The sequence below is a fragment of the Cinclus cinclus genome, chromosome 1 (assembly GCF_963662255.1).
Source record: "Cinclus cinclus chromosome 1, bCinCin1.1, whole genome shotgun sequence".
In the NCBI taxonomy this organism is placed as follows: domain Eukaryota; kingdom Metazoa; phylum Chordata; class Aves; order Passeriformes; family Cinclidae; genus Cinclus; species Cinclus cinclus.
This window is the reverse complement of record NC_085046.1, coordinates 36,432,496-36,449,357: the sequence shown is the minus strand read 5'-3', so window position 1 is coordinate 36,449,357 and position 16,862 is coordinate 36,432,496. Positions and strand designations below refer to the sequence as shown.

General features: G+C 38.2%; 1 protein-coding gene across 4 annotated transcripts; it reads right to left on the bottom strand.

Annotated features, from left to right (window-relative positions):
* Positions 1-166: 166 nt before the first annotated feature.
* On the bottom strand, positions 167-16,483 carry RAB5A (RAB5A, member RAS oncogene family). Of its 4 annotated transcripts, none has more exons than XM_062508671.1 (6): positions 16,324-16,483; positions 10,428-10,680; positions 7,027-7,178; positions 5,946-6,068; positions 4,016-4,109; positions 167-1,656 (listed from the first exon to the last, which is right to left on the bottom strand). In XM_062508671.1, the coding sequence occupies exons 2-6, from the start codon at positions 10,588-10,590 to the stop codon at positions 1,541-1,543; spliced, it is 648 nt and encodes a 215-aa protein (XP_062364655.1). In that variant the 5' UTR covers positions 10,591-10,680; positions 16,324-16,483; the 3' UTR covers positions 167-1,540. The 4 variants fall into 4 exon arrangements, with proteins under 4 accessions (XP_062364655.1, XP_062364665.1, XP_062364673.1 ...); XM_062508681.1 differs by lacking the exon at positions 16,324-16,483 and adding an exon at positions 16,213-16,249; XM_062508689.1 differs by lacking the exon at positions 16,324-16,483 and having other exon boundaries at positions 7,027-7,138; positions 10,430-10,850.
* Positions 16,484-16,862: the final 379 nt, after the last annotated feature.

The following is a 16,862-nucleotide window of genomic DNA, read 5'->3' as shown; positions in this document are numbered from 1 at the left end:
ACTGGAATGCCACAGTATATATAGGACAAGCTTATATTTAGCTGTGCCATGAATTTATTGTAAGCATCTTAAATGCTGACCCATACAGTGAATCAGACATCTTGTCTGGAACTGTACAAATGCAGTAAAACCGTCTGAAACTGTCAATAAGAAGCAGTAATCAAAAAATTTTTAAACCACTTTATTCAAACCTGAGCACCTCAATATAAAACTAAACACTGGTGAACTGTCATTTTTCTTGCTAAACCCAGATTACTGCAAATTTAAAATCTGCACAAGTAAGTTTCTATCAGTTCAACATTTAAATAGACTAATTCATCTCTTCTGACACACTCTGTAGATTTCATATAATGAAAATAACTAAAAGAATTAGTGCAATATACTGGACTGATCAAAATAAAATGTACTTTGGAAAACAAAGTTGCGAAGTTCATTACTGACAGACAGCAGTACTTATGTTACAGATACAGGAGCATCATTTATTACTGTTCTAGCCATAAAGGAAGAACTCAGAACCCCCTTTGATCAGAGAGGAAAAAAGTTAGCTTTAAGTAACTGTACATTCTGTATACCTTTAAGCAACTCTTAAATATTACAGAAAGTATTAAACAAATGTAGACTACAATGCAGAGTACCTATTTACAGTACATTAATATCCAAATTTAAAATTAAGTTGGATGTACATAATCATTAGTGCACTATGTTTTTTTCCTTAGGGGAAAAACAAACTGTAATGGCCAGCAATGATCAGAAACAAGAAAGAAGTCACAGACACCGAGTTTGTTGTGGTTTTACTTGAAGAGCTCTTACAGTTTGTAGAGGACAAAAAAACCCATATCCTAAGTTGTAGAGTTGAATTTACTGGTCTGTACCCTCTGGACAGATTAGAAATGAAGTTAGACTTGATTCATCACTAATTCATTAAGATAACTAACTGGGTTGATATAATTTACATACAGTGTACCAACTAAAACTCCACTTTCTGGCAAGCATAGTATTCTTAAAATTGTTAATGCAAGTATTATTTGGAATAAAATTATTAACCTATGGAATGTATAACTAAACAGTGGATACCTGCAGAAACAACTGGTTGCATCAATACTGCAAATAAGTTTAAGCAATTTTTAGACCCTGTTTCTAAGGAGGTTTTAAAGCACAATTGAAAATTATGAAAAGACCCAATTCTATTTATTATAACAGTGATCAGTATTGAGGCTACAGAAACTGGCCAATTAGGTCCACAGAAAGTAGTTCTTCTACACCCCTAATATTAACAACTGATTTTTTAAAACCTTTCAACTGAAGGAAGTTTATTCCGCTTCCATCTCTCCTCTACTGCTGAAACATTACAGCCAGTGGTGGATACATGCATGTTAAAATTTTAGGTCAAAAGAAAACTCTGTATCATGAACTTGAGTATTATCATAAGTCTCTTCGCTGTTTGGAAGCTGTACTGGACCAGGTTAAGCACTCCAATTCCATGGTTATTAACAGTTAGGAAGCAGAAGAATATTCAGAACAGTTTAAAGCAATTGATCTTTTAGTTACTACAACATTGACTCTTGGGTGGTTGTGTGGGTTCAGTAAGGTCTACTCCTCTTCCTCTGGCAGAGCTGGCTCCTGCATTCTGTGGTTCATTCTTGGGCAATTTTTTTGCTGTAAAGTGAACAGGAAGTAAGAGTTAAACCTGAGATTTTACTAAGATTAAATTACCTGAGTAAAGAGAACAACACATTATAGGCATATCAGAATACTCATTGTATAATCTGACTTGATTCAATGCACCGGTAATGAAAGAAGTGAAGACCCTTAACTTCTTAATGATTAGCTACTTTATCTATGATTTCCAGGAGTGAAATACATTGGTAACTTGAGCAGTAAAATGTATCCGCACAGGTGTGCTGTGCCAGTAAATGACAGCTCTTGTGGGAATCCACCCACCCAGAACAGGCTTTAAGATCAGGATGTTAGTGCAAAAAGATACAGAAACATTGAAAAGGCACAAAACACAGACAGAAGTGGGTCAAACAGTTCCCAGATATCCAGCCAGACTAAGTGTTTGCAGACAACATATAAAATTGCCCTCAGCACCAGATCAACCCACTCCTATTTTTTTCAAGCTGTCTCTTCTCTCCAGTTCTTATGAGCCAATTGACTGGTAATTTCTTTGCTGTCCTTGTAGCTCCAAGATTCCTCCTCCATCTTAACATAAAAAATAAGGGTGAAAGCTGTCACCCTTCTGAGCAGTAGCTTCTCCCACATTTCTCTCCATCAGAATTCTACACAAAAGGACTTCCATGTGCCTCTCTTACTAGGGTCCAACAACCACCCTTGTTCTACAGCTTGGCTGAATGGTCCCCAAAGTAATTATTTCTGTCAGTTTTTTAAAGAACTCTTTCTAAAACGAATGAAACCCAGAAAAAAAAAAAAGGCAGAGCAGACATCAAAATGTTGCAGTGCCAGATAACCTTGGGTGCTAGGCAAAAGAATGGGCTACAGGGATCCTCTGAGGTCCCCTCCAACCAGGGCTGTTCTACAGTTCTGTGATAAAACCCAAGAATCCACATGGTACTAACCTGCTGAGTGAGTACAAAGGTACAATGCAGCAATAGAAAAATGTCTTCAGAGCAACGTTTTTGATTCTAGAACTGTGTCTAAAACTGAATTAACATTGGGTTTTTTAACTGGAAGTTCTGAATGAGTGCAGAAGCAGTCAAGTTACAGGCAGATGCAGCTTGCAACCAACAATTCTTTCAACATTCTCCTTTTTCATTTTCTCTCAGCTTTAAGATCGTTATTTACACATGGTCTTGAGGATTGCATCCACATTTTTCAGGCCATTCCAAATTACATGCAGTATTTATAACCTCATCAGAATTTCCATTCAGATTCTATTGCTGCACAGATCTTGTTCTGATGCACTGACAAAGCTGAATTTCACTCCACTGATGTAAAATACTCACATGGCCAAAAACATTGCAAACAAAACACACAGCTACTAACTGGGCATTTTCCTCCTGAAATTTACTTTGTAGGCTTCATTAAAATATAGGGGCGAGAATTATTGTTGATACATCAAATGTAAAAAAACCCCCAGATTATGGGGATTTTTTTTTTTAAACAGGAAGGAAACTGCACCATTAAACACAATAATTTTGAAATTTCACCAGAACAGTACAATTGAGCATTTCCGTATCATTAAATGCAGGCCTATGTTGAACATTTATGAGAAAAATATACTTTCCTGTCATACAGTTAAGTGTTTGTGTCTATCCCCTTCTTCAAGTATTTATAGTTAATATGAAGCAAGTACTTGTTAAATAGTGTTGTTATACTGATAATTTAACTTGCAATGCTAGAAGTTTGAAGGACACCACAAATTACCTCCTGTTCCCCTGACTTGGAAAGCAGAAGATTAAGACCTCTTTACAAACATTTAATTTTAACATCAATGATCATTTTTCACAAAAAGTGGTTTAGAGAGGTGCAATAGAAAAAATAGATTGAATGATGTTATTTGATGCTATACATTATTATTACCCACTAGCAAAGCATCTGTTATAATTAAGGTTACTACTAAATAGATTAGTGGCCAGCCTAAAAATGAATTATTTGTCCTCCACTTTCAGTAGTTTATTAACAATTAAATACAATTTTGGGTATCAATGGAACACACAACAATTCTTGGTTTATATTTACTACTACATTTAAGCATCTTTACAGAAATACCTAAGATTACATAAATTAAAAAAATATGAGTAGATTTACTTTTCTCATGCAGGGTCCTTCACTTATAACTTGGACAATGAATTTAAGCACAGATTGCCATCTTTGGCATAGCTTTTGGATTTTTAGATAGCTGTTTAAACAAAACTAAACAATGAAAAGGCCAAGGGACACTTCAATACCAGGAACAATTTACACAGAAGACAGATATTAGGTTATGAAGACTGTCATGGTCTGAATCTCAGGAAAATCATTCCCTTCAAAGTTCTCAGTTTGTTCATAAACTCACCAATTGCCATGAATATTTCATTTACGTTCATAGATGTTTTGGCAGACGTCTCCATGAACAATAGGCTGTTGTCATCTGCATAAGCCTGTGCTTCCTGGAAGTTAAAATAAGAACACATTACTTCATTAAAGGACCCTCATACAATCATTACACACTGTACACATTACTTCATTAAAAAACCCTCATACAATCATTACACACTGTACTTCTAATTGCTACAAAGGAACTATCTCTACAGCATTTTGAAAAATAGACATTTTGTGGAAACACTTATCTGACTATGTTATACACCAGCTATCGAGAAGTTACAATTCCACCAATCAGTTAAACAATTAGAAGTTTTAAACTTAAAGATCCATACTAATCTTAAAAACATCCATGTGGAAAAATCTCAGGCAAAACTAAATAAATGAAAATATTTATGAAAGAGACAACCCAATGCAGAACATAAGCTCTGACAGTAAGAACAAATAAGCTTCAGAAAGTGTCATGAAATGTCAGCAAGTCCATTATTACCCTGGAAAAAGGCAGTCTGTGAACTATCTTCAATCTTTCAACCACTGAGGCAGATGGATCAGTTTTATTACCCTGACACAAATTCAGTGACAGCAAATGAGCAGTATTCAGTACTTTGCCATGTTACCTCCCTTTTCAGTATGAATTTTAATCTGGTGCACTGCTCATAAGAACCTATTTTTGCCACTTCTTATTAGTCAATTCAGCTGAGAATTTCCAGCTTCTCATGATTATGCAACTGCCTTTGCATTCAATAAGAAATCTGCAAAAAAGCTGAACTACAGAACACCTATGATAAGAATAATCAACAGCGCTCTATAATTGACACCCACTAAAATCTTTGTAATTATGTATGTGAAACAACACATTAACAAATACTTAAAAATCTACTAAGTGATTTGCAATGAGAAAGGCTTGTCAAGCCCACATGGAGCTCATAAATCCACAGTAGTAAACCCCCTAACATCTGAAAAACATTAAGACTGTAATAGTTAAAAAAACAGTACACTTTGGTAGTTAAATGTGATTACATTATTGATTGCAGTCATGTATGAAATTTCTGTTAAATACCACAATTTTTCATAAGACACCAAAGCCTCCTGTCAAATCTCACTGAAGTATAAAATTAGAAAACTGGCAGAAAAACACCTAAACCAAGGCTAACCTTACAATTCAACTCTACAGTTACAAAAGGATTCATTACTATATGCAGCTGTATCTCACACAGTGACCCCAGGCACACATTAAAAAGTGTAAATTACTGACTAATAAATACTATCTTAATTCAAATTCAGTCAATCATGAATGGACCAAAAACACGTGCAGTTAGTTTAATTCAGTTTAAATGCTATTTTCTGATGACTTGATTAAACTTTCTAGAAGATAAAATACACCAGTGAGAGCACAGATGTAATCACTAAACCACAAGAAATGCCATGAAAAGCTCAATTACAATTTGAACACTGCTTCAACAGTACAGCCTAAGCAAGTTAGGCACATCAATCAGCTTTGTATCATACGATAATCAAAATTCTGGCTGACAAGCCAGACAGAACAGGTTGCACTAAGTTGCTGCTATCTCATCCACTGAAACTCTGGTTACTGGTAATTTTGGGTAGAAGACAAAGAGGTCACACCAAAGAACACATAGTCAATTAGCCTTGAAGATATGCAGATAAATTAATTATTTCTCAAAGTAAAATTAATTATTCAAAAAAGTCTATTCCTCCCTATTACTTGTACAGAAATAGGTTTTTTGGTAGCACGTATAATTTAATTAGTCTCAGTTGACATTTATACTTAACAGCATGACCTCCATAATAACTAGCTAGGCTATGCATATAAGCTCCCCTTAGGTTTATTTACTATCTATTCAAACAAAATGCAATTTCTATAACAAAAGTTATGTACATACCTGGAAATCCACAGCTCTTTTGTTAGCTAGATCAGCTTTGTTTCCTGCTAAAGCTATTACAATGTTAGGACTTGCTTGTCGCTGAAGTTCTTTGACCCAGTTTTTCGCTCTGGCAAAGGACTCCTGTTAATGATTGCAAAATGATGCAACTGAGTTTTATCATCCTTTTGTACTCACCTTTTATCCCCAGCTCTGTTATCTACACTTCAAGCACGAAATGCCAATGCAAGGCTGCTACCTTAGTCCAAAGGCACATTCCAAATTGCCAGCTGAGCTTTTCAAATGAAACATTCCTACCTTAGCTCTCAACTGCGCTTAGCTGGGATAATGCTGAAGTAGGTAGGTAGGATGATCTTTGTTAAGTGAGAAAACAGAAATTTCAGTTTCTCTGGAAGATTCAAGTAAATTAACAGCTATATTGAAAAGGCCTCAAAATTACTTAATTACTGAGGACTGTTCATTATGGTACATGATTTCTGGGGTTTTTTGAGAGTTTTGGGTTTTAAGTCTCATTTTATCAGAAACAAGTGAAGCTTATCGAAGTTCAAATAAAAAGAAATCTAATAACCTTAGGATTTGGTCTCAATAGCTTGTGCTACCTTTAGAATCCTTAATCAAAATCTGCAAAAATACAATACTAAAATAATGTCTTCTCTATCACAAATAAGAGTGACACCAGCAATGAGAGTAACAGCTCGAACTCCATGAACTGATTTAAGGGTGGGTTAGAAACACTTCTACAAGAGGATTTTTCTCTTTCTTTCTCTCTTTTTAATACAAAAAAAAAAAAAAGACAAAACAAAAAAACCCCAACCCTAGAAACAGTCTCTTAGACAGGAAAGTTTAGAGATACAAATTGACATTGCACAGTGCAGTATGAAATGAGCAATCTGGTCCAGCAGAAGGCAACCCTGCCCATGGCAGGAGTGCTGGACTATACTTTAAAGGCTTCTTCCCATCCAAACCATTCCAGGATTCTACAAAACGATGAATTGATTTACACACGTCAGCGAGAAGTAAAGATCAGTGTAAGACTGCTAACTTACAAATCCCCCTTGCACATCCCCAATCCAATACTTACCTCGTTTGTAATGTCATATACCACGATAGCCGCTTGTGCTCCTCTGTAGTACATGGGTGCTAAACTGTGGTACCGCTCTTGCCCAGCTGTATCCCAAATTTCAAACTTTACCGTTGTATCATCCAGACATACAGTCTGGGTTAGAAAAGCAGCTACAAAAAAGACAGAGGTGCTGAAACCAGAAGTTTGCTTATATCACTATATTCATATATAGTTATGTTCACCGACATGCAAAACAATTCAAACCTACTATTAAAACACAACAATTTGATGCAAGTATTAGCTGATGGTCTGTAACTCTGATCAGCACAGATGAGTTATTTAAACAACCAGACTCTACTCAAGTTAGACATGAAAAAAGCAAAGATTGAAAAGAATTCCCTTTTTACTCAGAATCTGAGTAACCATAAGCCTTCTCTTAGACCTTCTAGATAAAGTTTGTTGAAGCAGGACATGTATTAAAGTAGCAGTGACAGCATCCCATCATGCTATAATCCAACAGTTCAGGTATTTCCACTTCTACGCATTTATATTATTTGAATAGCATCTTAAAACTTTGATTTTCAGCTCCTAACAACTTCACCTTAGCTAACAAGTCTGGAAGAAAGAAGTTCTTATATGTTCTTGTTCTCAAAGCAGCTACATTTTTTACTTTTCAAGTGATCTCAGTAATTAATTTCAGCACAATTTCAACAGCCTCCAGTTTCAGGGAAACTTGCAGTTATTATGCTGAATGCATTATCATAAATAATGGTCTTCCAGTTACAGAAAATACTAAGTAACTCATTCCAAGTCTTTAAACAGCTACTCCTAGTAAAACTTTTCCATTCAGAATAAGGTACAATCAGAAGTATGGAGGTGAGTGCCTAAACAGCATAGAAACCAGTATTAAAAACTAAGGAAAGCACACTACTTAGCTGAAGCAGGAACTCTGATCACTAGGCACACTGTCAGATTGTGGCAAATTTAAATCAAATGTCTGAAGGGACACCAACCCATAACACTTGCATACCTGGGATTTCATCCTTGTCCTCCATACTCTGAGACATCAGAGCCTATGAATCATTCCAAAACTGCTACGAGCTTCAACTCAACTCATTACAGAAACCAAAATGAAGCCAATCTTGCTCTGTAAAGGACATTGTAACTAGCATACAGAAGTGTCCCTGTCTCGGCTGTGAGCAGCAGCTGCATGGGACTTAGTTGCTGGCTGGGGTTAAACCCTGAACAGAAGCTGACTCCTTAAGTGGTCAGGTGCTCCTGCTTCAGGGGTATTAGCATCCATCACAGATGAGCAGGCAGGCTGGAGAGGGTAAAAGCTTTGATGTTCCATTGTTAAATCAACATAAATCCCTCTAAATGCTACATATTCGAACACTGGTAAAACAAGCTCCACTTGGCAGCTACCTAAGCAGCCCAGAACCAAAACAGAGTGGAAAAACACCATGCATCCTGCACTAATTGAAGGGATTCCTCCACAGAACCAGCTCCATATTATATTTCTCCAAGACAGAGACAAGGTGTTAAGAAAGCACATACATTATTCTCTCAACAGAAAAATGCACCTACACTGCATAAATGAAAGCATGTACTTGAACAGAGAATTAAACAAGTGGTTTAATCTATGCAATCCTCTTGTTTTTATCAAAAGTAACATTTCAACCAGTTTAAAATGCCAGTTAAATTCTGCAAAAAAGATAACTTTCTTCAACCTTGCCAAGGCCATGTAAATTGACAATTAATCATCTGTTAATTATCTGAAAGTTTATCATCTTTAACAGCCATACTTTTGTCTTAAGCAACTAATAGGCCTTGCTACACTAGTCTGAAGTGGCAAAACCACACCACCACCACCACCATCCAACATGTCTGCCTTTAACTGCACTCCATTTCAGATGTTTTTATCCAGATTCACAATGCACATAAGCCTCCCTTTGTTAAAAGGCCCTTCTGTATACAAAGAAAATAATGCCTTAGGCAACCACAAGCCACAGAGTTAGACAGCTTTCTCTACACAAAACTTCTCTGAATCCCAACACTGCCCTATGTAATAGCTCTCAGCTGTATTATATAGCATTTCCTTGTTTCTATTTGATACAGAAGAGGCACAAGTTAATACAGATTACACTAAACCTTATATATCTGAACTTGAACTTAGACTCTTGTTTAATCTGTGTTTAGATTTTGAACAGTGTAAGAGGGTTTCGGTTATCCCAAACACTAAAACAATAAAACACTAAATGGAGGTTAAATGAATTTGGGATCACTGAAACAGGACAATGTTTCACCTAAAGGTTTTTTTAAACTAAAAACCTTGTTGATATTGGAAAGTTAATTCACGACACATCTTTGAGAATGTTCTCTGCATTACCACACAGCTGGTTATCAGAGCTTACAGAAACGTTCATACCAACACCTATCCTCAAGCCATGATAAAATGCACAAAGCCAAAAATGTGCATTAGTAAGTAAGATTGCTAAAGTAGAAAATATGTGGTTCTCTATGCTGAGAGACAGAAAAAATAAATACATGTAACAGCTAAAAATAGGGCAAAAGAAGAATGCAATGAAATTCAGCTTGTGTTTATTTTTGTAAGCTTTGCAGAGTTTTTGCATTTCAACAACTGTTGGTGTGTGAAGACAAATACAGACCACTGAAAGGCCTTCACATAAATATTACAATGGAACAGGCTGACTCATGCAAGCTGCAACAGCAGTTACTGGAGAGTATTTATCAATTCATAAAATCCATACTTTGTAAAGTCTGTATGATAGTTTTAGGATACATTTAAGAGGAATACAGCTCAAAGGACAAACAACTCCAAAACACAATATAACTTAAGAAATCTGCCAAGGCGAAGAATGTGATAAAATCTATTGAAATTGATTTTTTTTTAAATTCTGGTACCCAGGACCTATTTTGTTTGAAGCCACAAAATGGAAAAATAGCACAATAAATTCTGTGATTACTAACACAGATATATATCCAGAAATGCAAGTTCTCAAAAAATCAAAATGAAAGTCAGCATGTATAAGTGACAAACACAAGCTTTTTGGAAGGTGCAATGTCCTTTTTTTTTCGTAGAAACTAAGCTCATAGTTCTTACTAAGCAGTTATTTCATGCATACAGCACAACTAAAAGTGCCACAAACCCACTTACAAGCAAAATGTAACATTAAGCCCAGGTTTCAAAACTATGCTGTTAAAGAACACAATTACTACCTCCACTTGAAAAGGATGTTTACATTTAACTCCAAGTTACAGTTCTCAATTACTGACACAGGCCTCAGATTTGATCCTTGCTGTTAGTGACCCACTCTAGAAGTGCCATTAAAGGTTTTCAAGGGCAAGGACAATATAAAAACATAACACAAAACAAATTAACAGGGTAATTTTCTCACCTCCAATCGTACTTTCTTGAAATTCATGAAACTGTCCTTTTACAAAACGAAGCACCAAACTTGATTTGCCAACTGCAGACTCTCCTAAAAGTACTAGTTTGAATTGGCAAATTTTATTTCCAGCATTTGGCCCGTTGGGCCTTGTAGCTCCTCGATTAGCCATGTCCAAATTAGAAAGCAGTCCTTTGTTTCAACAGCTTTTGAAAGCAAGTTCCACTGAGATCTGAATCCTGGTTCTTCTGCCAGTAACAACCTATTTTGTGAAGAGACAGTGGGTGCATTAGATTTATAAACCAAGTAAAGAAGTCTCATTCCTAATGCAATACATTATATATAACCTGACCTAGCATTTACTAAAGTCAACAGTTCAGACTACAGGTACCATCATTGCTAAGTTGCCAACTATAGCCAGAATTTCTGATACATGAACTAAATATCTTCTTCACCTAGTCTTCCCATTAAAGCCTCAAATTAGCACATTAAAATCCAATTATGCTGCTTCTTACAAGACTTCAGTCTCCTGTTATTTCTCAACAAATCAAGACTGACATGTAGCACAACAGATTCAGACTTTCAAATTGTCAGTAAAATAACTAATGACAAGAACCAATAACTCTTCATAATTATGCTACTGCTAACCAATATTCCAACGTCAGCACTATTCAAGGATGCTAAAAAACTGAGCAAATTGGGAAAACTCAAACACCACAGTAACTTCTTTCCAAGTGTAGCTCATCAATTCAGTTCTACCCCACCTATCAAACACAGTTTCCTTAAATAAAAGTACAGATCTTCACCTACAAGCCATTAATACCCTCTCTAAGTAACTGTACTGAGAAGGAAAAGTGAAGCCTTCCATATGAAAACCAGTTGACCAGTAAGAATTCCAGGCCACTTTGTACAAGCTACCAGAGAACTACCATACAACGATAAATTTCTATTTCCAATACTTACATATGTCCTAGATCAGTATTAACAACACAGATTACCAACAAGTATGAACAGTGTATTGCTTAGTCTGCCCACTCTTCCTTCCAGCTGCCTACAAAAACCCCACCCATAGCACTTGTTCATATGGAAAGGGAAGCTTTTAGACTCTGCCAGTATCACTTCTGACCCTAATAATTATGCTTTTACACAAATACACAGTAAATACAATCCAAAAGACCTCTCAAAACTAGCCCATAATTTCATCCTACTCCAGCTGATCATTTATTTGAATTGAACACACTTTGCAGGGATACAGCTTTTCTAACATCCAGGATGCGAGTTAGGTTAAAGTACATACTCCTAATGCAAAAAAAATGGCTTTTAATCATATGTTGCAAAAAAGTAAGCAAACATAATAGGTTCAAACTACGTCCTGTTCTTTATTCCATATGAAAAAGCAACTACATTTTAAACCTAGTCTTTAGCCATCTTCCTATTACAAATCCCTTAGCACACAGACCAGGCACCTGAGCATTCCAGTTTGCTACAGGCCTAGCTCAGATGCTAAGCCTTCCTTCTTCCTAACTCTCCCTTGCCCTCAATCCAAATCCTGAAGAACCTTCTTTCCAGGAAAGTGCTTCAGCCTAGCAGAACTCTACCCTTTAGTAAGATACTCCCTTACAAACTAGTATTTTCAGAATAAATGAGAAAAAAAAAATCATAGCATTATTTACTGAATAATGTAACAGCTGAAAAACAGATATTCCATTTCTCATTGTAAACAGAACACACATCTTAATATTTTCAGCATCTTAGTGACACCTCTATCTGCTCGTGTTCCTCCTTTTCTCATATCTCTCAAAATAATTTGCCACCTTTGAGGTAGGATATAATAATTTTGCATTCTGTCCCGAGTTTATGTTCCATTTGACTATTACATCACACTTGTATCAAAAATATATATTTTTTAAATTTCAGCTGTGCAACATAATCTATCAAGTATCACATTTTAGTTATATATTCTTAGAAACATGTACACGTGTTCCACAGTAAAAGAATGAAGCAAAAAAGCCCCTGCAAGTCCCACCACATTAATTCTATACTAAGATTCCTATTCATTAAACTAATTTTGGTGAAGTATTTCATAATACAGGAATGGATCCAGTTATTTTAAAAATACCAGACCTTTCATCCCTAGACCATAAAACAACAATTTTGCACTACCAGTGTGTTGCTTCTCAGGCAAGACTCTTCCCCCTCCATGCTGTGGAAATATGCTTCAGAAATTGTGGAGTGATTTTGATAAAAACGGATCAGTGACAGCAGTTATCTCTCCCTAACTGTATTACAATAGAGAATGCAGCAAGGCATAACCAAAATGTAGGTGGTTCAGAATACTGTTAGCCATTTGTTTATCTTTTCCCTTGGAAAAGTAATGAAGACAATTAATTTATTTCTGTTTTAAAATGAAAAAAAAACCCACCCATCTGTTTGCTGCAGCATTCCAGTGTATTTGGACAACCACGAAATAATTTAAAACCCTTTCCTCTTAATACATCCCATGTTTTTCCAGACTCTGCAGCATTCATAAAAACATAAGGACAACATTCAATGACTGTGTGACTTAGTACTCCTGTGAGCAAGTGACTTCTAGATGACACACAGTGAGGAAATCAAGCCACTGCACAGGTTACTCCCTATGACTACTTTTTTGCTTGTTGTTTCCCATACTGAGAGCAAAAGGAGCAATAAGAAAAAAAAACATTTAACACACATAGTATTTACCAGTTTCACCTGAGCATTTACAGCTTGTAGTTACTCAGCTTCTTATCACTCACAAAACAGTAATTACTACCCCTTGCAAAACTACTTCAGAACACAAAGCTGACACTAGTTGACAATAAAAATACCTTGTTTGATTTTTACAGATGCCTAAGCTACAGAAGCTGTAGTTATCAGGGAATGTCAAAGTTTACATTCTTACAGCATCCCTCCCCTGAAATAATTCTAGACAGTCAGATACCATGTACAAAAATAACAAGTTCTCAAGCTGATAGCAGGCCACAGTACCTGACAGGAAGGCCATCTAAGAAGCATACTGCAAACTTCATTCATTCAACAGTCACATCAATGCTCCTAATAAAATAATAACGAAACCTACTAGTCATACCACCCACTTTTCAACAGTCCAGGACAAAATAAAATGCAAGAGTGAAAACCTGATAGAGTACACCCAGAAGGTAGTGACATATTAAGAAAAATTACTAATACCTTCTATAAGGGTATATGGAAATCATCTTTCAAAGCTTCAGATGACGCCAAAACGCTGTAGCTGAAGTTCACAACATGGCAGCATACTTACACAATAAGCAAGGGAAGTACCTGCTAGATCTGAACCAAAGCAGTACTGCAGCTTGACACAGCCACTACAGAATGGTTTTGGCCTGCTCTTTTCACATCTGTGAGCTGAGCAAGCACACAGTGCTTCACAAAGGTTTGGAAGTATATTTCAATGCTACAGTCCCCCATGCACACTCCAAGTCTCAGGTCGCATTCATTCTACTATTTCTTAATTCATCAGTAAACTACAGACCTGGAGAACCTGGGAAGAATAGTACACTCAGTACCCTATACATACACTATGAACTCAGCTCTGGGTAAAATCTCCTGGAAAAGAAATCCACTAACATGGCTCCCCTTCTAATTTTGTATGCAATGTAATCAATATGTTTGGCATATAAGAAAGAAAACCTGGGTAAGACATTTTCATTCACCTACACAAAAGCAAGTATACAGCTGCTTGACTTGAAACAAGCTCTTAAACTGATTCATATGGGAGTTATGGAAGTGATCTGCTAATATAAAAATCTGCTAAAGAAAACACCATAAATATTTTTGAGATAGATGGCTTCATATGGATGGGAATGAGGGAGATTTTCTTACTTTTACAGAGTTTAACACAAAAACTCCATTTTGTAGTCTTGGGCAGTACAAATACTTAGGTCATTCTAAGTAGGAAATTTTCACTCTTCTGAATATCATGCCCCCATTACAGAGCAAGTGCAGGCTGAAATGCCAGAACACAAAGCCCAGAGCATATTATTAGCCAAGTACTCCTGGTAATCCCACCAACTAATTTACTGGATGCTGGGTATTCTCCTCACTCCAGAAGAGAAATTCGTATGCTGTTGGACAGTACAAGTTTTATTTATGAAAGAGTCCTAAGTATTTTAACAGATCAAACACAAATCTTATTATGCTTGAGTCTGTGTATAACATACTGATAGCCCCAGCCAATACCCACAAACTCTCAATTTAATGGCATAATTAAGTCATGTAAGCATAAGCACTGGCCTATTTTCAACTACAAGACAGCTAATACAAAAGTATCAAAGTAACACTGATGACAAAAGCCAGCCTACTGAAGAGACAAAGACAGTGAGCACTGTTCCTACAATTAATGTGATTAAGTGCATTATCAAATACAAAGGCAACACAAAAAAAATTACGATAAATTTAAAATTGGAACATTCCACCACTTTTATATCTCATAGCAAAAAACACTGTTTCTTACCAATAAACTTTTGTACACTGCATTAACAGACACAAAGCATAAAACGCTGAGGCTGCAACTATTAGCTGTCTACTTTTAATTTCTTTATACTGGACTTTCTTGAATGTTTTAAAAAGCAGTAACTAAAAAGCCTTATCTATTAGCCACTCCTACTAACCAAATTTTCTGTTACTCCTTCCAGGTTCAGCAGAATTAGTGTGACACCTTACTGCAGTGCTCAAGACAGTGACAGCTAGCAAAATGCTTGTCACATGTAAGCCAGTTTATATCAAAACATAATGAGACTGTAAGTTAAACAAGTGAATCAACACAGTTGCTGAAAAAAAAAAATCATAGCCCTACAATTAAAGGTAATAGCCATCTCATAAGATCATCCGAATGATGAATGGTATCAATTGCTTTCAGATAAACTGGTTCATCATACAGGAAATGTAAATAATGACTATAATACCATTGTCTCTAGCCACCTCACTTCAGCCAGTATCTACCTTTTCCTGACATTTCTCATTATGAAAGAACAATACCTACATGCAACCTGCAGGTAAGCCTGACTGAAAAGTCACTATAAAACTGGGGAAAAAAAATGCCATGATTTTTTCTTTGCCTGAAAGTTATATGAAAGAAACTGATTAATTTCAGATGTTTAATTAGCTATTTAGCCTCTCATTTCCACCCCCAAGCTGTGAAAGCAGTATAAGGTAGGAAAAAAACAAACATTAAAAATGCCGAGAGAATAACCTTTCATGGCCCTGCTTAGAACATTCTGATAGCTCTTATGAAATTCAGCTCTCCCCTAAAACATAAAAAGCTTAGATTTGGTCCTCCACCCTACCCTAGCTTTGTGTCTAGTTCCAATTCAGTGCGATACAGAAGGTATCCAGCACACTAGGCCTGTCTCGATCCCCCCGATGGCGACGCGCTGTCGGAGGCATTTTACTTCCCACCTAGTTCACCGTCCTTTTTCCAGACGCAAGCGAAAGGGAAAGCGAGGGACCCATCACCCAACCTCCCCTTCCATATCTCACAAGCAACTCGAGGGGCACAGCCTTCCCGGCCGGCCCCAGACAGCGATACCTCTCAGCAGGAGCGTCCGCACACAGGGGAGGATCCCCGCTCTCCCGGGCCCAGCCCCTCCAACCCCCGCCACCACCTCCCCTCCCCCGCGGCTCCCTTCCAGGCACAGGAATAAGGGGAAGTAGGAAAACCGGGGGCGCCATTTTGAGCCGGGAAGGGAAGAGCAGCCTCCCCGCATGCCGGGCTGCTCATCTCGGCCACCCGTACCGCGGCACGACGCTCCCGGAACGCCGAGGGAGCGGTCGCCGGCAGGAGCCCAGACAAGACGCGTCTCACCGCCGCCGCCGGGGCCCCCCCGCGCCGCCACCGCCTCCTCACCTGGCCGGGGGGGGAGGGGGCAGAGCCGGGGCGGCGGCGCAGCTATGTCCGTCCGTCCGTCCGTCCGCGCGTCGGTCGGGACTGGCGGGCACGCCGGGGCAGGGTGGGCGGAGGACGGGTAGGAGGGGAGGCGGCTCCTCGGTGGGGGCGAGGGGCGGGGGCGCAGCCGTGCCTCACCCAGCCCCGCCGCCGACTTCCGCCGCCGCCTCTGCCCTGACCAAAACACACACACACAACACGCACTTCCGCCGCCGCCACGTCACGCCCGCACGCGCTGTGCCCTTCCGGTTCGCCCGCGCCAGTCACGTGTCTCCCTTTCTTTCCCACCTTTTCCCCTCCTCCTTTTGTTCCCGCTCCCTCCCTCCTGCCCAGCTGCTCCCACGGCAGCCGAGCCGCACTCGGCAGTGGGGTGTTCCCTGTCTCTCGCTTCTTCCCAGCAGCTGGGGGAAGAGTCCCTGGGAGCGACCCGCGTCTGCCATCTTCCATGTACGGTGTGGGTGGTAAGGCACTGGAATGGGTTGCTCAGAGAGGTTCAGGAT